The sequence below is a fragment of the Procambarus clarkii genome, chromosome 2 (assembly GCF_040958095.1).
Source record: "Procambarus clarkii isolate CNS0578487 chromosome 2, FALCON_Pclarkii_2.0, whole genome shotgun sequence".
Classification (NCBI taxonomy): Eukaryota; Metazoa; Arthropoda; class Malacostraca; order Decapoda; family Cambaridae; genus Procambarus; species Procambarus clarkii.
In genome coordinates, this window is record NC_091151.1 from 38,390,247 (window position 1) to 38,410,589 (window position 20,343).

Sequence of the window (20,343 nt, forward strand, 5' to 3'; positions counted from 1 at the left end):
TGTTGCAAACGTGAGTTTTAGCTATTGGATAATTGTATGTATTTATTAGTCATGTATTATTGTTATATCAATGTAAATATCATGTATGAATCATCTGAACTTCTACTAGTCTCTTGGAGACGTTCCGTCGGGCTCCAGGAACATGTGTCAAGCACAAAGAAATGTTGCAGAATCTCAAATGCAATTTTATATTTACTTCATAAAATAGACGTGAAAAAAGATACGAAGGTAAATGTTTATTTTTTTCCAGAATTATCGTTAAAAAGTTTATTTACCTCTGATTACCTATCCCGGTTACCCGTGTTCCTGATAATCTTCGGACCATATACTGCTCTTCATCCTCAACTAACCGGTATATGCCTTAGACACAAGTAAGAGAGAAAGGGGGGGGGGGGGAGAGGGGAGGGACGAGAGGGGGCGGGGGACAGAGTGAGAGGAAGAGAGAGAGATTAAATGTTCTTATATTTTCAGAAAACACTCGATACTGGGTGAACCTGTCTCGTAAGCCAGGCGGCCAGCCCACTTGGGACGCGGGAGGAGCGGCCATACCTTACAACCAGACGGACCTGGACCCCACAAGCCTCGTGGACAAGACCTCCCCGTCGTTGTCCTCATACTTCTACTTGACGCACAACGGTTCTCACTACACCTTCACTGGGACATCCTCCGTTTACTTCTATTTTTTCATCTGCCAGGATAACCTGCTCAACCTTGTGCTGTGAGAGTGTGTGGCAGCCTTGTGCTGTGAGAGTGTGTGGCAGCCTTGTGTTGTGAGAGTGTGGCAGCCTTGTGTTGTGAGAGTGTGGCAGCCTTGTGTTGTGAGAGTGTGGCAGCCTTGTGTTGTGAGAGTGTGGCAGCCTTGTGTTGTGAGAGTGTGGCAGCCTTGTGTTGTGAGAGTGTGGCAGCCTTGTGTTGTGAGAGTGTGGCAGCCTTGTGTTGTGAGAGTGTGGCAGCCTTGTGTTGTGAGAGTGTGGCAGCCTTGTGTTGTGAGAGTGTGGCAGCCTTGTGTTGTGAGAGTGTGGCAGCCTTGTGTTGTGAGAGTGTGGCAGCCTTGTGTTGTGAGAGTGTGGCAGCCTTGTGTTGTGAGAGTGTGGCAGCCTTGTGTTGTGAGAGTGTGGCAGCCTTGTGTTGTGAGAGTGTGGCAGCCTTGTGTTGTGAGAGTGTGGCAGCCTTGTGCTGTGAGAGTGTGGCAGCCTTGTGCTGTGAGAGTGTGGCAGCCTTGTGTTGTGTGTGTGTGGCAGCCTTGTGTTGTGAGAGTGTGGCAGCCTTGTGTTGTGTGTGTGTGGCAGCCTTGTGTTGTGTGTGTGTGGCAGCCTTGTGCTGTGAGAGTGTGGCAGCCTTGTGTTGTGAGTGTGTGGCAGCCTTGTGTTGTGTGTGTGTGGCAGCCTTGTGTTGTGAGTGTGTGGCAGCCTTGTGTTGTGAGAGTGTGGCAGCCTTGTGTTGTGAGAGTGTGGCAGCCTTGTGCTGAGAGAGTGTGGCAGCCTTGTGCTGTGAGAGTGTGGCAGCCTTGTGCTGTGTGTGTGTGGCAGCCTTGTGTTGTGTGTGTGTGGCAGCCTTGTGTTGTGAGTGTGTGGCAGCCTTGTGCTGTGTGTGTGTGGCAGCCTTGTGTTGTGAGAGTGTGGCAGCCTTGTGCTGTGTGTGTGTGGCAGCCTTGTGTTGTGTGTGTGTGGCAGCCTTGTGCTGAGAGAGTGTGGCAGCCTTGTGCTGTGTGTGTGTGGCAGCCTTGTGTTGTGAGAGTGTGGCAGCCTTGTGCTGAGAGAGTGTGGCAGCCTTGTGCTGTGAGAGTGTGGCAGCCTTGTGCTGTGTGTGTGTGGCAGCCTTGTGTTGTGTGTGTGTGGCAGCCTTGTGTTGTGAGAGTGTGGCAGCCTTGTGCTGTGTGTGTGTGGCAGCCTTGTGTTGTGAGAGTGTGGCAGCCTTGTGTTGTGAGAGTGTGGCAGCCTTGTGCTGTGAGTGTGTGGCAGCCTTGTGTTGTGAGAGTGTGGCAGCCTTGTGTTGTGAGAGTGTGGCAGCCTTGTGTTGTGAGAGTGTGGCAGCCTTGTGTTGTGAGAGTGTGGCAGCCTTGTGTTGTGAGAGTGTGGCAGCCTTGTGTTGTGAGAGTGTGGCAGCCTTGTGTTGTGAGAGTGTGGCAGCCTTGTGTTGTGAGAGTGTGGCAGCCTTGTGTTGTGTGTGTGTGGCAGCCTTGTGTTGTGAGTGTGTGGCAGCCTTGTGTTGTGAGAGTGTGGCAGCCTTGTGTTGTGAGAGTGTGGCAGCCTTGTGTTGTGTGTGTGTGGCTTACATTACACTCCTATGTCCCACGGTTATCACCACAACCAAGTGTGAGATACCTGGATAATCAACCCTAACTGAAACCTAACCTAATATAAACCAAAATAAATTAACCTAACCTAATCGAACCCAATGTGTTTCATCAAGTTCTCTTTTGAACACTGTGTGAAGTTGGCCAGTTATGCTTGTTAAGTTCAGAGGGTGTGTGTTGAAAAGTCTTGGAGTTTACAAGTTGATAGAGTTCGCTCTCAGCGTACCAATTGCACCTTTGCCCTTTAATTAATGGGGCTATTTTGCACATCCTGCCATGCCTTCTGGTCTTATACTCTGTTATGTCCGTGTGCATATTTGAACCCAGTCCCGCTGTATTTTCCATGTGTCAATTATTATGTATATCTCCCTCTTGTGCTCTAGGGATTACAGATTAAAAAAAATTAAACGGTCCTAATAATATAGATGTGTCATTGAGTTGATTTTAGCTATAAAATATATTTGCAACCATGCAGGCTGTGAATCATACATCAGGCTGCGAGCAGCCGTGTTTGGTCTGATTGACCAGACCGGCAACCAGGAGAGCTGGTCACGGACCGAGCTGCGGGGACGTCGACCCTCGGAATCATCGTAAGGTAACCGCAAAGTAACCTAAGCTAATGTGAGAGTAATTATGAGTAACTATCAGGCATCATGTAAGGTCACACACATGTTTTCCCTGCTGACTAGTTGTATTGTTCTGCAGTTGGGTGGGTTTACATATCAGCAAACACTCAATGAACTATTAACAACCATCAAACACCAGGTTACAGGATGAACAACCCAGCGGGGTTTTCTTCCAATTGGGGAGTGTTGTACATGCTGCTATGGCGGTGTGTTCACTCACAAGTTAAGTGGCGCTGCCCAATAAACTCGCCCCTCGGGGTAAAAGTTAAAAAAAAACTGGTTACACTCTGCTTGTTGCCTTAGATTCAGCTACTCGGAACAAAAATAACACGGGTTATAGTGAGCCCGTAGTGGACGTTTTACACTGTCATCTTCTAGAACATGACGGACCATCTAACACACTGTCCCAGCCATCACTGAAACTGGAGGTGGTGGTTGTTTTAGATTCAGCTACTCAGACCAAAAGTTGCAAGTAGCACGGGCTATGGTGAGCCCGTAGTGGACTTACCTGGCACAGGAGCGGGGCTGTGTATCCTCTCTCTCAACCACTGATTGATTAATGAAGATTAAGCCACCCAAAAGGTGGCACGGGCATAAATAGCCCGTAAGTGGTGGCCCTTTTGAGCCATTACTAGTATCATTAGCTGATACTGGAGATCTGTGGAGGTGCGACTGCACCCTGCGTGACGGGAGATGTCTCCCGTGAACTGGAGGTAAGTATGCTCCAGTTTTAGGTTCTGAAGTGTAGTCTGGTACCTCACTATTGGCCCACAGTGAGGTGCTTCACCTCAATCCTGGTCGTATATTCGGCTGCTCTTAAGTTTTAACCACGTGTACTCTGCTTTTGATAATGTTAACAAGGGTCAACAAAACGCATGTCTTAGCGTCAGGCTATAATAAATCTGTAAAATTGACCTTGTTGAGTTAATTTGTTAACGTCCTCCTGAAGTGAAGAAAAAAATAAGAAAAATAGAGAAGATTCGTGCAAGTAATTATCAAAGGAAGGCGCCGAGTAAGGAAGACTATATAGCACAAGACTCCTGCAAGAATCATTCATCTCATCCTTTGTCATGTTCAATAATATATGTCTACAAGAAAGACTGCTAGCATATTATATATATATATATATGCAACAATGATCACAAAAACACTGATCCAAGTATGCAGAATAACCACATATGAAAAATAGAAAATGCTTAACGCGTTTTCGGCTAATTCGCCTTCATCAGAGCAAAGTAGAATGAGGATATGATTCTACTTTGCTCTGATGAAGGCGAATTAGCCGAAAACGCGTTAAGCATTTTCTATTTTTCATATGTGGTTATTCTGCATATATATATATATATATATATATATATATATATATATATATATATATATATATATATATATATATACACACACATACATACATATTAGTTTGCTCTTAAGTAAACTTTATTATTTTATTAGTACTTTTATGTGACTCCTCCATCTCATTGAACATTGTGAATAAATGATATTAATTTGCACCACACTAGCACTGGCATTATATGGAAAAGAGACACTATGGCTGGCAACACGGTGATACACTTGAAATAAAGGTATTGGTGGGACGCAGAGAGGATCACCCAGCTGGCGACCAGGAAACGAAGGAGAGAATTGAGGTTACGGCCGGAGGTCCGTAACCTCAAGATCACCCAAGATTCGCCCTTACTTCATTACTCATAGAAATCACAATAGCGTGATGTATCAGTATCATTACACAATAGCGTGATGTATCAGTATCATTACACAATAGCGTGATGTATCAGTATCATTACACAATAGCGTGATGTATCAGTATCATTACACAATAGCGTGATGTATCAGTATCATTACACAATAGCGTGATGTATCAGTATCATTACACAATAGCGTGATGTATCAGTATCATTACACAATAGCGTGATGTATTAGTATCATTACACAATAGCGTGATGTATCAGTATCATTACACAATAGCGTGTAATGAAGTAAGGGCGAAGAGGTAGATCGGCCTGTTGACAGCTCGAGTGCAAGGGGGGAGTTGTGTAAAATCCTGGTTTGTGTCTCGGAGAGGCTGCAGGATCCAAGTAAATTCAGTAGAATTTCTGGTTGCAATTCTTATACCGTGTTGTAACTCAGTCGATTAAGGCAGCGTCTGGGATGCTCTCGGACGTAGGTTCGTCCGTCACGGCCCTTGTGGATTTGTTTATTTTATACATCACGCTTTTGTGATTGTGTGTAATCTCAGGTTTAGGCACTATATTTTATGTCACAGCTTTGTTTATTATTCAGGTAGCTTTGCTAATTTATTATGCCCTTAATTGTGTTTGCAGTAGGATTAGATTAAGTTGATTGTGGAGGTGGAGGCGGCATCACTTGGTGTGCTCCACTCTACACACTTAGATGAAGTACTAGGAATTTTTCCCTATAGACATAGTCCAGGTACTCCCTCAGTTCTAAAGAGTAATCACTGGTGATAATGATAAGTTAATATGGTGTCCTCTACTGAAAATGTTCACAAGGTACCATCACATGTTTACTCTGTAAACATATGTTCTCTCCCCGGGTGATCCTGTCGTGGGCGCTTGAAGTCCGAGTTCGCTCTGTGAGCGAGGAAGCCTTCAATGAATATTGATTGATTATTTTTACTGTCTAGACATATTATTAAGATAAGATGTGATTATAATATAATTAGATATAAGATTCATAGATTATTGATAGTACTTGAGAGTACTATTGATTCTTATTAAGGATTTGATATAATCCTTAGCAGAAATCGATTGATTGTTCCAATAGTTTTTAATTAAGATACTGTATTCTTCTTGAAGCTTCTAGATCCTTCAGAAATCATGCACAAAGTTACGTAGGCACCATGGGCCCTATGATGTATGTGATCATAGTGGTATTGTCATGTAGGATCCAGATGTAGGATTTAATGAATCTGAAGTGATTCTGATACGATTTTTATATAGTGGATATGATTTCCCACATAAGCAGTCGAATGATTACAAGTAAGGAATGAATTACTACTGGCCTAATGTCACTATATTAAGTACATTATAATACTTAATTCACACACTAATACATAGCTAAACATTAAAATGCATACTAATTACCTCTACTTAGTTATCTATTGTAATATATACTAATAAATGGATGCATAAAGTAATACACATTTATACATAATCTAACACAGTGGTAATATATATATATATATATATATATATATATATATATATATATATATATATATATATATATATATATATATATATATATATATAAACCCCTAGAGGTTTACCCTCAGGATTTCCCTTCCTCAGTCATCCTCTCCTCATACTTACCCCTCCTCATACTTCCCCCTCCTCAGACTTCCCCCTCCTCAGACTTCCCCCTCCTCAGACTTCCCCCTCCTCAGACTTCCCCCTCCTCAGACTTTCCCTTCAGGTTCCTCATCAAGTTGGTCATCATCATCGTCGTCGGCCTCCAGCATGCAGAGTGGGCTGCGTTCCTCCTGGCAACTCTGGTCGGTCATGTAGTAGTAGTGTTCGTAGGTCAAGGCGGAGCACCTGAGGACATCCCAAGGAACACCGTCAACCTTTTCATCTCACCCAAATAATTGGATCATATCAACTAGAGAATAAATTCCATCCAAGAAACTCTGAACATGGAAAAATGCATCAAAGAACACAATAAAACCGGAAACTGCAGGAGTGATTACAGGTCCATGCAAGGCAGCTTGAAATATTTCAGAAATCCCATGAAGAATATATGAGTTAATGGGGATTGTCAGTGGGAGGTGGGGTGGGGGGGGGGGGGGTGGGGGGTATACATGGACCCGAGTCCATATAGGACCAGGTACGTCTAGTCATCACAGAGGACCAGGTACGTCTAGTCATCACAGAGGACCAGGTACGTCTAGTCATCACAGAGGACCAGGTACGTCTAGTCATCACAGAGGACCAGGTACGTCTGGCCATCACAGAGGACCAGGTACGTCTGGCCAACACAGAGGACCAGGTACGTCTGGCCAACACAGAGGACCAGGTACGTCTGGTCATCACAGAGGACTAGGTACGTCTGGCCAACACAGAGGACCAGGTACGTCTGGCCAACACAGAGGACCAGGTACGTCTGGTCAACACAGAGGACTAGGTACGTCTGGCCAACACAGAGGACCAGGTACGTCTGGCCAACACAGAGGACCAGGTACGTCTGGCCAACACAGAGGACCAGGTACGTCTGGTCATCACAGAGGACCAGGTACGTCTGGTCATCACAGAGGACCAGGTACGTCTAGTCATCACAGAGGACCAGGTACGTCTAGTCATCACAGAGGACCAGGTACGTCTAGTCATCACAGAGGACCAGGTACGTCTAGTCATCACAGAGGACCAGGTACGTCTGGCCATCACAGAGGACCAGGTACGTCTGGCCAACACAGAGGACCAGGTACGTCTGGCCAACACAGAGGACCAGGTACGTCTGGTCATCACAGAGGACTAGGTACGTCTGGCCAACACAGAGGACCAGGTACGTCTGGCCAACACAGAGGACCAGGTACGTCTGGTCAACACAGAGGACTAGGTACGTCTGGCCAACACAGAGGACCAGGTACGTCTGGCCAACACAGAGGACCAGGTACGTCTGGCCAACACAGAGGACCAGGTACGTCTGGTCATCACAGAGGACCAGGTACGTCTGGTCATCACAGAGGACCAGGTACGTCTAGTCATCACAGAGGACCAGGTACGTCTGGTCATCACAGAGGACCAGGTACGTCTGGTCATCACAGAGGACCAGGTACGTCTAGTCATCAGCCCGCCCTACTTGGAAGACCACCTAGTTCTACCTGGCTGACCAGTCTCGAGTTGTCACAAGGTCACTAAACTGATGTACTAAATTGCCAGAACCTAACCCAACCCAGGACCCACGAATGGTGAAAATAACAGCCCGTCAATATAGCGAGCCGCTATAGTTTACAGTACATCTTATTTTGACGTTGAGGATTTATACGTCGTCCAGGTTGAGAGACCAGGTTGAGCACACATTAGGTCCATCAACAGAAATTCCAAAATAGGTGCGTAAAGCAGCAAATCTAATAAATAAAAATGAACTCACACTTTTGAATAAAATATTTCATGGATATTTATTGCCTATTTCTATTTACTAATTAATGTTAATAACAAATTACAAATATGTTTGCTCTACATCGTTATAACTGGTTACAAATATTGTGAACATATTTGTTAAGATTTTATGTAAATCTATTTTTTTTTAACTAAAAAGTACATTTTATTTTTATTGTTTTATAAGAAAGTTGACAATAATTCAATTCAAAAGAATAACATTAATTCTAATTTCCTAATTTAAAGTAAATATTTAACCACCACTTCCATAATAATGCTTGGCGAATATCTAGCCAAGCAACATTTTATAAATGCTTCATCGTTTTATAAGCACGTCATGTTAAAAATTTATCTATAAACCCCATTGTTCCGCAGAACCCCTGCATGGGAGTCATTGTTATAGACAGTAAACCAAGTGGGTACACAAGCTTCCCATGCCTAATGTCTTCTTCATAATTGAACTTAAAAAATTGAGTATCATTACCATCCCTCCTGACGCTTGGCGGGCGCCTGGGTGTAGGTGAAGCAGGGGGCGTCTGGTAGGGCAGCGGAGGGACTGCTGAAGGGGTCAGTGTGGGGCGGGGGGCGCGGCACACACGAGCTGCTGTGCCTGCAACAGTAACACAAGTATATACCACGGTTAATCCCTCTCCAAACAGGTAATGACACTCGATAAACACTCACATAACATATAGTGGCGCACGACACTCTCAAAACAGGTACTGGCACACGACAAACACTCTCCAAACAGGTACTGGCACACAACAAACTCGCCAAGCAGGCACTGGCACACGACAAACTCAGCAACCAGGTACAGGCACACGACACTCTTCAAACAGGTATTGACACACGACAAACTCTCTCAAGCCAGGTACTGGAATACGGTACAAGTGCTAATCTCACAGCGCTGTAGAGAGACCTTATGGGCACTAACTTCACAGATCAGTAGGGAGACCTTAGGGGCACTAACCTCACCGCCCAGTAGGGAGTCCCTAAAGGCATGACAGATTCGTCCACGGTCCACGACCAAGCGTTGGTATCCAAGTCGAACCGGCCACCGACCCAGTAATCAGTCGTCAGCCCTGCAACACCATATACCAACAATACTTATCGTGTATCACTGTCATAAATGTGCAGTGATCTTTGTGATCGTCACTCAGCACAATGAACGGTATTGTGCTCCGTACTATGTATATATATATATATATATATATATATATATATATATATATATATATATATATATATATATATATATATATATATATATATCCTTAGTATATAATACATACTAAGGACATTGAAATAGGGAGTGAGCTGGGGAACAGTGATCATAAAGAAATCAGATTTAGCATTGAATGGAATAGATCTGTAGGAGTAATTATGTTAAAGTGCCTGATTTTCGAAAAGCTAATTTCAATAACCTAAGAAATTTATTGGATCAGATAGATTGGAAAGTCCTGGGTATGGGGTGTGGGCCAGTCTTGGAGCTAGACGTGAATCCAGCGATAGGTGACGTAAAAAGGGTTTTCGATGTGGACTCAATATATAACCTATTTAAAAATATTCTAACCAAAGCCCAGGAACGTAGTATACCATATAAATTGAATAGATCGAATACTAATGATCCAAAGTGGATAACAAAGGATCTGAAGAACCTTATAGGTAAAAAGAGAGCGTGGTACACAAGGATTAAGAATGGGGAAGTCAGTTTAGAACAGGAATTCGTACAACTGGTTAGAAATGCTAAACAAGAGATAAGTAAAGCAAAAAGAAACTATGAAGTTCGCATAGCAGAGGAAGCATAGACAAATCCTAAAGGGTTTTCCAGTTATACCGGACAAAGATTAGGGAAAGGATAGGTCCATTAAAAACTGAGACAGGTCAAATAACAAATAGTGATGAAGAGATGAGTAGTATTTTTAATAAATATCTTGTATCTGTATTTACTAAAGAGGAACTTAACAATATGCCTTCAGCCGAACAAGTCTATGTGGGTGGGGACGAGGACAGGTTGGCTAGTTTAGCAGTTACCAGGGAGGATGTAATTAAACAAATAGGTAAACTCAAACTAAACAAATCCCCAGGGCCGAATGAAGTGTTTGCCAGGGTGCTTAAAGAATGCAAAGAGGAGCTTTCCGAGCCACTGTCTACCATATTTAATAAATCAATAGAGTCAGGCAGAGTGCCAGAGTTACGGAAAGTTGCTAACGTGATACCAATTTTTAAGAAAGGAGATAGATCACTTGCGTCAAACTATTGACCAATTAGCCTAACGTCTATTGTGGGAAAGTTACTTGAATCGATAATTACAAATAACCACAACTATAACCTGCAAACACTAAACAGAGTTTGTTGTTGTTGTTGTTGTTTAAGATTCGCTACTCAGAACGATAAGTTCCAGTAGCACGGGCTATGGTGAGCCCGTAAGTGGAGGCTCTTTGGAGCCATTATCTGTATCAGTGGCTGATACTAGAGATGTGGCGATGGATGGGGGTCTTCATGATGGTTTTCAGCCTGGAGGGCTGGCTATACCAGCCAGTTATAGTGGGGTTAGTGTTTTTAGGTTTTCCATTTTTTCTTTGCCTGCGACTTTGGCTGAGCAGTGCTGTCGTTAGAGTTTGGTGACGTGGTCTCCATAAGGAAGTCTTCAACCGTGTATGTGTCGTATTTGTGATGCGGCGGCGGAGCTCCTACTATGATTTCCTCGTCTGAGGAGTCCGTAACCTCCGTAGTGGGCGTTTTTGTCTTTCGCCTCGCAGCCTTAGGTAGGTTTAGGTGTCGTTGATTGGTGGTTGTAGCTATTTCACCACTGGTGGTGCTGTTATCGTTTGTAGACAGCACGTCTGCTAGCGCGGCTGCTGAGATAGTGATGGTAGGAGTGTTGGGAGCTGGAGAAGGAATTACCTTTGCTTGTGTCGCCCGGGTCATGGGTGGTTCTGGAGTCGGTGTTGAAGTTGACCGCATGGTCGTCCTGGTGGTAGTCTCCGGAGTGGTAGAGGAGGCAGTGAGATTTACGCTCGTGGCTATGATGGGGGCCAGGTCATTGTCTATGTATAATGCGTTTAGTTCACTGACAAAGCGCTGGTTGTCTGGTCCTGCAAGCCTTTCCGCTAGTTTGAGAAGACCAGGGATAATGCCTGCACGTGATGCAGGGGGCTGTGAAGGAGCCTGTGGGACCTTGGGGACCTTGGGTCCACAATGAGAAGGCTGTGTCGCCTGCTCGGAGGAACCACATGTTGGTAGGACCGGAAAGTCTTCTGGTCGACTGGTGAGAGCCAAGGTGGTGGGTTGAACGCTTGGGGCTCTGGTCGAGGAGGTAGACGAGTTGTTTCTTTTGGCTTCAACCTGGGCCTTGATGATTTCCTGTCTGCGGGGGCAGTGGTAGGAAATTGCGGGGTGATTACCATCACAGAGCAAGCAGTGATGGGTTGTTGCCTTGCATATGGAGTAGTGATGGTCCAGTGCGCACAGGCTGCACCTCTGGACAGGGTGCTGACACTTGTTGGTAGGGTGGGAGAGCTCGTAGCACTTAAAGCACTGCTGGATCTCATGGTATCGTTCCTTTTTTATTTGGTGGGGTGGTATTTTTAGGCCGAAGCAGTAGAATCCTTGTGTGGCAGCCTGGGTGGCCGCAGTTATGGTGGTGAACGTAATCTTCATTGATGTTTTGTCGGTGTTGCAGAACTCTAGGTTGAATACCGACAGGTTTGGATTTTCGTCCCCGATATTGTTTATGATATGATGTTGAGGTCGCTCAGCGATCCACCGGCTGGTCCTGCTGGTAAAAACAGTTCTTCCGGCCAGGAACTGACATGGGAAGTGAGGATGTAGGTAGTGCTCTTTGCGAAGAAAGGCATCGTTAGCGAGGAGTTTTTCTAGCTCCTCTTCACATGAAAAGTAGAGCACGATATCTTCACCTTCCTGACTAATGTCAGCGGGTTTGAGGCCAGTTACGTCCTTCAGGACCTTTAAAGTATTGCTTCTTCCGATAGCATGACCGTCAAGTGGAGTAGCTCTGACCTTAAGACGTTTGGGTCGCATTGTGACCACACTGCGCCTTGTGATGTGTTGGCGGGAGATGTCTCTCCCGTCCTGTGTGACGCCTGAACGTATTCGAAAAACGAGTTTGTTGTTGTTGTTAAAGATTTAGCTACTCAGGACGAAGTGTCCATGTAGCACGGGCTATGGTGAGCCCGTAATTGAGTTTGGTTATACATGATAACCTTTTTCCTGTGATATTTGGGTCTAAGTTTAAAATGGAGGAGAGGACTTCTTTTTCCCTGCTTATTTATCGCTTCTGTTTTAGTGCAAAAAAAAAAAAACATAGTTTAAACAGCTTCATTTTATACCTGCATTTGGGTGAGGTGATATGTTACAACAGTTATGGATGAGGTGAAAACAAACTTTCAACACAAAACAGAACACTAAACAATGGGTATAATATTGGGTAAGTTAAAGGGAAGAATGGAAGTAAATGCAAAGGGCCTATTGGTCCATATTTCTTGATGCTTCTATATTGGAGCGGAGTCTTGAGGTGGGTAGAATATAGTTGTGCATTAATTGGCTGTTGATTGCTGGTGTTGACTTCTTAATGTGTAGTGCCTCGCAGATATCAAGCCGCCTGCTATTGCTGTATCTATCGATGATTTCCGTGTTTTTTGTTAAGACTTCTCTGGTGATGGTCTGGTTGTGGGAAGAGATTATATGTTCCTTAATGGAGCCCTGTTGCTTATGCATCGTTAATCGCCTGGAAAGAGATGATGTTGTCTTGCCTATATACTGAATTCTTTGAGGCTTACAGTCCCCAAGTGGGCATTTGAAGGCATAGAAGACATTGGTCTCTTTTTAAAGCGTTCTGCTTTGTGTCTGGAGAGTTTCTCATGAGTAGGCTGGCCGTTTTTCTGGTTTTATAGTAAATCGTCAGTTGTATCCTCTGATTTTTGTCTGTAGGGATAACGTTTCTATTAACAATATCTTTCAGGACCCTTTCCTCCGTTTTATGAGCTGTGGAAAAGAAGTTCCTGTAAAATAGTCTAATAGGGGGTACAGGTGTTGTGTTAGTTGTCTCTTCAGAGGTTGCATGGCGTTTCACCTTCCTTCTTATGATGTCTTCAACGAAACCATTGGAGAAGCCGTTGTTGACTAGGACCTGCCTTACCCTACAGAGTTCTTCATCAACTTCTTTCCATCCTGAGCTGTGGCTGAGAACACGGTCGACGTAAGCGTTGACAACACTCCTCTTGTACCTGTCTGGGCAGTCACTGTTGGCATTGAGGCACATTCCTATGTTTGTTTCCTTAGTGTAGACTGCAGTGTGGAAAACTCCGCTCCTTTCCATGACTGTTACATCTAGAAAGGGCAGATTCCCATCCTTCTCCATCTCGTAAGTGAAACGCAACACAGAATTCCGCTCAAATGCCTCCTTCAGCTCCTGCAGACATCTGACATCAGGTACCTGTGTAAAAATGTCGTCAACATACCTTCAGTATATGGCAGGCTTCACTGGGAAGACTGGGAAGGGATATGGGAACAAGGAGATGGGAGAAGAGGAAGGGATGAAGGAGTAGTGCCTAACTACCTGCACCATCATGGGCGGGGGGGTTGAACATCTTGATTCTTATGACAATACTTACGAGGTAATTTAAGAGCTCTTGAAACACCACCCTTTTATCAAATAATAAGTTTGCTTTGTACAATTAAATACCATTTACTTAATACTTCTCATATTCAGTAAATTTTTGAAAAAAACAATTTTTTAAATTATCATTCCCTATTCTACATACATGACATGTTTTTAAACATTGAATTTGACCGTGAATCTACAGAAGAATTTTAAAGAGCTGTGAACTAGATAAGAATAATTTTGTAATGACAAGACGTAACTAGACACACAACACTCACTAGAGTTCCTCATGTACAGCACAAGATGTCCGAAATCTGAAACGCTGTCAAACTTCACCAAGTCCCCATAGATGGACCGGCAGAACTGTCTCGCTTCTGGCCACGGCACCTGTGATGGAGAGGACACCATTGACATGGACACCTGTCGTGGTGGTGAGGGAGTGGACACTAGTAACCTGGACACCTGTCGTGGTGATAGGGGAGTGGACACTAACGATATCCATACCTGTTGTGGTGCTGTGGAAGAGGACATTACTAGCCTATACATCGGCGAGGGTAGTGGGGGAGTGGAAATTACTGAACTGGACATCTGCGCCGGTGGTTGGGAGGGAGGGGGTTATGGACAGTAATGACAGGGGACACTTGCGGGGGAGGGAAGTGGACAATGCATGTGTTCTGAATCTTCACACAATTGTGAATATCATTAGAACATAAGAAAAAATGCAACTGCAGAAGGCATATTGGCCCATTCGAGGCAGCTCCTATTTATAACCACCAAATCCCACTCATATACATGTCCAACCCATGCTTGAAACAATCGAGGGACACCACCTCCACCACGTTACGCGGTAATTGGTTCCACAAATCAACAACCCTGTTACCGAACCAGTATTTACCCAAGTCTTTCCTAAATCTAAACTTATCCAATTTATACCCATTGTTACGTGTTCTGTCTTGTGTTGATACTTTTAATACCCTATTAATATCTCCTTTGTTATGTCCATTCATCCACTTGTAAACCTCTATCATGTCACCCCTAACTCTTTGCCTTTCCAGTGAATGCAATTTAAGCTTTGTTAATCTTTCTTCATATGAAAGATTTTTAATTTGGGGAATTAACTTAGTCATCCTACGCTGGACACGTTCAAGTGAATTTATATCCATTCTATAATACGGCGACCAAAACTGAACTGCATAATCTAAATGGGGCCTAACCAGAGCAAGATATAGCTTAAGAACCACACCAGGTGTCTTGTTACTAATGCTGCGAATAATAAATCCGAGTGTCCGATTTGCCTTATTACGAACATTCATGCATTGATCTTTTTGTTTTAAATTCTTATTAATCATAACTCCCAGATCCCTTTCGCAATCCGACTTCGCAATCTCAACACCATCTAGCTCGTATCTTGTAACTCTATCATCATTACCTAGTCTCAGAACTTTACATTTATCAGCATTAAACTGCATCTGCCAATCCTTTGACCATTTCAAAACCCTATCAAGATCAACTTGAAGTGATAGTGAGTCTTCTTCCGAATTTTTTAATTTCCCTACCGATTTTCGTATCGGCAAATTTGCAAATGTTGCTACTCAAACCTGAATCTAAATCATTTATATATATTATAAACAACAGAGGTCCCTGGACAGAGCCTTGAGGCACTCCACTTACAACATTTTCCCACTCTGACTTGACTCCATTTATACTAACTCTCTGTTTCCTTAGGTATAGCCATGCCCTAATCCAGCTTAATATAGCACCCCCAATTCCATGAGCCTCAATCTTTTTAATCAATCTTTCATGTGGCACTGTATCAAAAGCTTTGCTAAAGTCAAGGTACACAACATCACAATCCTTACCACTATCAACTGCCTCAACTATGCTAGAATAAAAAGATAACAAATTTGTTAAACATGAACGGCCATTTATAAAACCATGTTGCGACTCAATTATTAATTTATGTTTTTCAAGATGAAGACGAATTTTGTTTGCAATTATAGATTCGAGTAACTTTCCCACAATAGACGTTTGGTTAATTGGTCGATAGTTAGACGCAAGTGATCTATCTCCTTTCTTAAAAACTGGTATCACATTAGCAACTTTCCATAACTCTGGCACTCTGCCTGACTCTATTGATTTATTAAATATGGTAGAGAGTGGGTCGCAAAGCTCCTCTTTGCATTCTTTAAGCACCCTGGCAAACACTTCATCCGGCCCTGGGGATTTGTTTGGTTTGAGTTTTACTATTTGTTTGAGAACATCCTCCCTGGTAACTGCTAAAGCAGTCAACCTGTCCTCGTCCCCACCCACATAGACTTGTTCGGCTGAAGGCATATTGTTAAGTTCCTCTTTAGTAAATACAGATACAAGATATTTATTAAAAATACTACTCATCTTTTCATCACTATCTGTTATTTGACCTGTCTCAGTTTTTAATGGACCTATCCTTTCCCTAATCTTTGTCCGGTATAATTGGAAAAACCCTTTAGGATTTGTTTTTGCTTGCTCTGCTATGCGAACTTATTAGATAGTTTATGCTCTAATTTATAATGATTTCAAATGATATTTTAATACAGCGAAGCAAAATAGTTATGTAAACTCCATTAGGTTAAATATATTGCTTAAGTTATTAATTATAAATAAAAAGGGTGAGAGGGGTCATCTCCAGCCCTAAACACCAACGATAAGTGAACTTTGACCGACCTTGGCCGGGGAAAAGAGAGCGAGGCAGAGCTGGCCGACCCGGGTGTACAACATCGGACAGTCCCGCTTCTGGTTCTTCAGCGAGGTGTTGACGGCCGTCGTCAGCACGGCCACAATCCCACTGGCTGGGGGCAGGAAGGTTCTGTTATGGTGGTCATGGGGGAGGGCCCCATGTTGCTGGGGGCAGGAAGGTTCTGTTATGGTGGTCATGGGGGAGGGCCCCATGTTGCTGGGGGCAGGAAGGTTCTGTTATGGTGGTCATGGTGGAGGGCCCCATGTTGCTGGGGGCAGGAAGGTTCTGTTATGGTGGTCATGGTGGAGGGCCCCATGTTGCTGGGGGCAGGAAGGTTGTGTTATGGTGGTCATGGGGGAGGGCCCCATGTTGCTGGGGGCAGGAAGGTTGTGTTATGGTGGTCATGGTGGAGGGCCCCATGTTGCTGGGGGCAGGAAGGTTGTGTTATGGTGGTCATGGGGGAGGGCCCCATGTTGCTGGGGGCAGGAAGGTTCTGTTATGGTGGTCATGGGGGAGGGCCCCATGTTGCTGGGGGCAGGAAGGTTCTGTTATGGTGGTCATGGGGGAGGGCCCCATGTTGCTGGGGGCAGGAAGGTTCTGTTATGGTGGTCATGGGGGAGGGCCCCATGTTGCTGGGGGCAGGAAGGTTGTGTTATGGTGGTCATGGGGGAGGGCCCCATGTTGCTGGGGGCAGGAAGGTTGTGTTATGGTGGTCATGGTGGAGGGCCCCATGTTGCTGGGGGCAGGAAGGTTGTGTTATGGTGGTCATGGTGGAGGGCCCCATGTTGCTGGGGGCAGGAAGGTTGTGTTATGGTGGTCATGGGGGAGGGCCCCATGTTGCTGGGGACAGGAAGGTTGTGTTATGGTGGTAAACGAATAAAGGAACGGTTAGTATCCTGCGCCACAAACATCAGTCACTAACAACAATCGTGGGTTAGTATCCTGCGCCACAAACACCAGTCACTAACAACAATCGTGGGTTAGTATCCTGCACCACAAACATCACTAACAACAATCGTGGGTCAGTTATCCTGCACCACAATCATCACTAACAACAATCGTGGGTTAGTATCCTGCACCACAAACATCACTAACAACAATCGTGGGTCAGTTATCCTGCACCACAATCATCACTAACAACAATCGTGGGTTAGTATCCTGCACCACAAACATCACTAACAACAATCGTGGGTCAGTTATCCTGCACCACAATCATCACTAACAACAATCGTGGGTTAGTATCCTGCACCACAAACATCACTAACAACAATCGTGGGTCAGTTATCCTGCACCACAATCATCACTAACAACAATCGTGGGTTAGTATCCTGCACCACAAACATCACTAACAACAATCGTGGGTTAGTATCCTGCACCACAATCATCACTAACAACAATCGTGGGTCAGTTATCCTGCACCACAATCATCACTAACAACAATCGTGGGTTAGTATCCTGCACCACAAACATCACTAACAACAATCGTGGGTTAGTATCCTGCACCACAATCATCACTAACAACAATCGTGGGTCAGTTATCCTGCACCACAATCATCACTAACAACAATCGTGGGTCAGTTATCCTGCACCACAATCATCACTAACAACAATCGTGGGTTAGTATCCTGCACCACAATCATCACTAACAACAATCGTGGGTCAGTTATCCTGCACCACAATCATCACTAACAACAATCGTGGGTTAGTTATCCTGCACCACAATCATCACTAACAACAATCGTGGGTTAGTATCCTGCACCACAATCATCACTAACAACAATCGTGGGTTAGTTATCGTGCACCACAATCATCACTAACAACAATCGTGGGTCAGTTATCCTGCACCACAATCATCACTAACAACAATCGTGGGTTAGTTATCCTGCACCACAATCATCACTAACAACAATCGTGGGTTAGTATCCTGCACCACAATCATCACTAACAACAATCGTGGGTCAGTTATCCTGCACCACAATCATCACTAACAACAATCGTGGGTTAGTATCCTGCACCACAAACATCACTAACAACAATCGTGGGTTAGTATCCTGCACCACAATCATCACTAACAACAATCGTGGGTCAGTTATCCTGCACCACAATCATCACTAACAACAATCGTGGGTCAGTTATCCTGCACCACAATCATCACTAACAACAATCGTGGGTTAGTATCCTGCACCACAATCATCACTAACAACAATCGTGGGTCAGTTATCCTGCACCACAATCATCACTAACAACAATCGTGGGTTAGTTATCCTGCACCACAATCATCACTAACAACAATCGTGGGTTAGTATCCTGCACCACAATCATCACTAACAACAATCGTGGGTTAGTTATCGTGCACCACAATCATCACTAACAACAATCGTGGGTCAGTTATCCTGCACCACAATCATCACTAACAACAATCGTGGGTTAGTTATCCTGCACCACAGTCATCACTAACAACTTACTCATGTTCATCCCCTCTGGCAGTTTCTTCGGCAGGTTCAGCTTACCCGCTCTCACCATCTGTAGAGATACAAGGTGTGTGAAGCATTGTGCTGCACTGTGTGTGTGTGTGTGTGTGTGTGTGTGTGTGTGTGTGTGTGTGTGTGTGGTGTGTGGTGTGTGGTGTGTGTGTGTGTGTGTGTGTGTGTGTGTGTGTGTGTGCGCGCGCGCGCATGTATTTACCTAGTTATATTTACCTAGTTGTGCTTGCAGGGGTTGAGCTCTTTCGGCTAGCCTCTCAACCTTCAATGTTTTTTTCACCCCCCCCCCCCAACCCCCAGGAAGCAAACTGTAACAGTTGTCTAATTCCAGGTACCTATTTACCTCTAGGTGAACAGGTGCTTCAGGGTGAAACAAACTGCCCAATTGTTTCCTCCTTCGCCGGGGATCGATCCCCTGTCCCTAGGGTTACGAATACCGAGAGCTGCCAACTCAGCCACTAGATCCCCTTTCAATGTGTGTGTGTGTGTGTGTGTGTGTGTGTGTGTGTGTGTGTGTGTGTGTGTGTGTGTGTGTGTGTGTGTGTGTGTGTGTTCACCTAGTTGTGCTTGCGGGGGTTGATCTTTGCTCTTTCGGCCCGCCTCTCAACTGTCAATCAACTGTTACTAACTATTTTTTTCACACACACACACCCCAGGAAGCAGCTCCGTAACAGCTGTCTAACTCCCAGGTACCTATTTACTGCTAGGTAACAGGAGCATCAGGGTGAAAGGAACTCTGCCCATTTGTATTGCCTAGACCGGGAATCGAACCCGGGCCAAAGAATTACGAGTCGTACGCGCTATCCACTTAGTTACCAGACCCCCAACTGTGGGTGTGTGTACTCACCTATTTGTGCTTGCGGGGGTTGAGCTTTGGCTCTTTGGTCCCGCCTCTCAACTGTCAATCAACTGGTGTACAGATTCCTGAGCCTACTGGACTCTATCATATCTACACTTGAAACTGTGTATGGAGTCAGCCTCCACCACATCACTGCCTAATGCATTCGATCCGTTAACTACTCTGACACTGAAAAAGTTCCTTCTAACGTCCCTGTGGCTCGTGTGGGTACTCAGTTTCCACCTGTGTCCCCTTGTTCGCATCCCACCAGTGTTGAATAATTTGTCCTTGTTTACCCGGTCGATTCCTCTGAGGATTTTGTAGGTTGTAATCATGTCACCCCTTACTCTTCTGTCTTCCAGTGTCGTAAGGTGCGTTTCCCGCAGCCTTTCCTCGTAACTCATGCCTCTTAGTTCTGGGACTAGTCTAGTGGCATACCTTTGGACTTTTTCCAGCTTCGTCTTGTGCTTGACAAGGTACGGGGTCCATGCTGGGGCCGCATACTCCAGGATTGGTCTTACATATGTAGTGTACAAGATTCTGAATGAGTCCTTACACAGGTTCCTGAACGCCGTTCTGATGTTAGCCAGCCTCACATATGCCGCAGACGTTATTCTCTTTAT

The 20,343-nt window shown here is 44.6% G+C and overlaps 2 protein-coding genes across 3 annotated transcripts in view; one reads left to right on the forward strand and one right to left on the reverse strand.

Moving 5' to 3' along the window:
* The window catches only part of LOC138364608 (uncharacterized), a 37,078-nt gene extending 33,242 nt beyond the window's left edge, over window positions 1–3,836 (forward strand). Inside the window, exon 4 of the mRNA XM_069324515.1 lies at window positions 472–3,836. Within this exon, the coding sequence (XP_069180616.1) occupies window positions 472–722 (251 nt within the window). The 3' untranslated portion in view covers window positions 723–3,836. The remainder of the gene's footprint in view (window positions 1–471) is intronic.
* Window positions 3,837–5,875: 2,039 nt separating this feature from the next.
* Window positions 5,876–20,343, reverse strand: part of LOC123771371 (uncharacterized) — a 36,086-nt gene continuing 21,618 nt past the window's right edge. For both annotated transcript variants that reach the window (XM_069324521.1, XM_069324527.1), the window contains exons 5-10: window positions 18,865–18,922; window positions 16,387–16,511; window positions 13,962–14,070; window positions 9,028–9,139; window positions 8,542–8,667; window positions 5,876–6,497 (exon numbers count right to left, since the gene is read on the reverse strand). In XM_069324521.1, coding sequence (XP_069180622.1) covers window positions 6,359–6,497; window positions 8,542–8,667; window positions 9,028–9,139; window positions 13,962–14,070; window positions 16,387–16,511; window positions 18,865–18,922 — 669 coding nt within the window. In that variant the 3' untranslated portion in view covers window positions 5,876–6,358. The remainder of the gene's footprint in view (window positions 6,498–8,541; window positions 8,668–9,027; window positions 9,140–13,961; window positions 14,071–16,386; window positions 16,512–18,864; window positions 18,923–20,343) is intronic.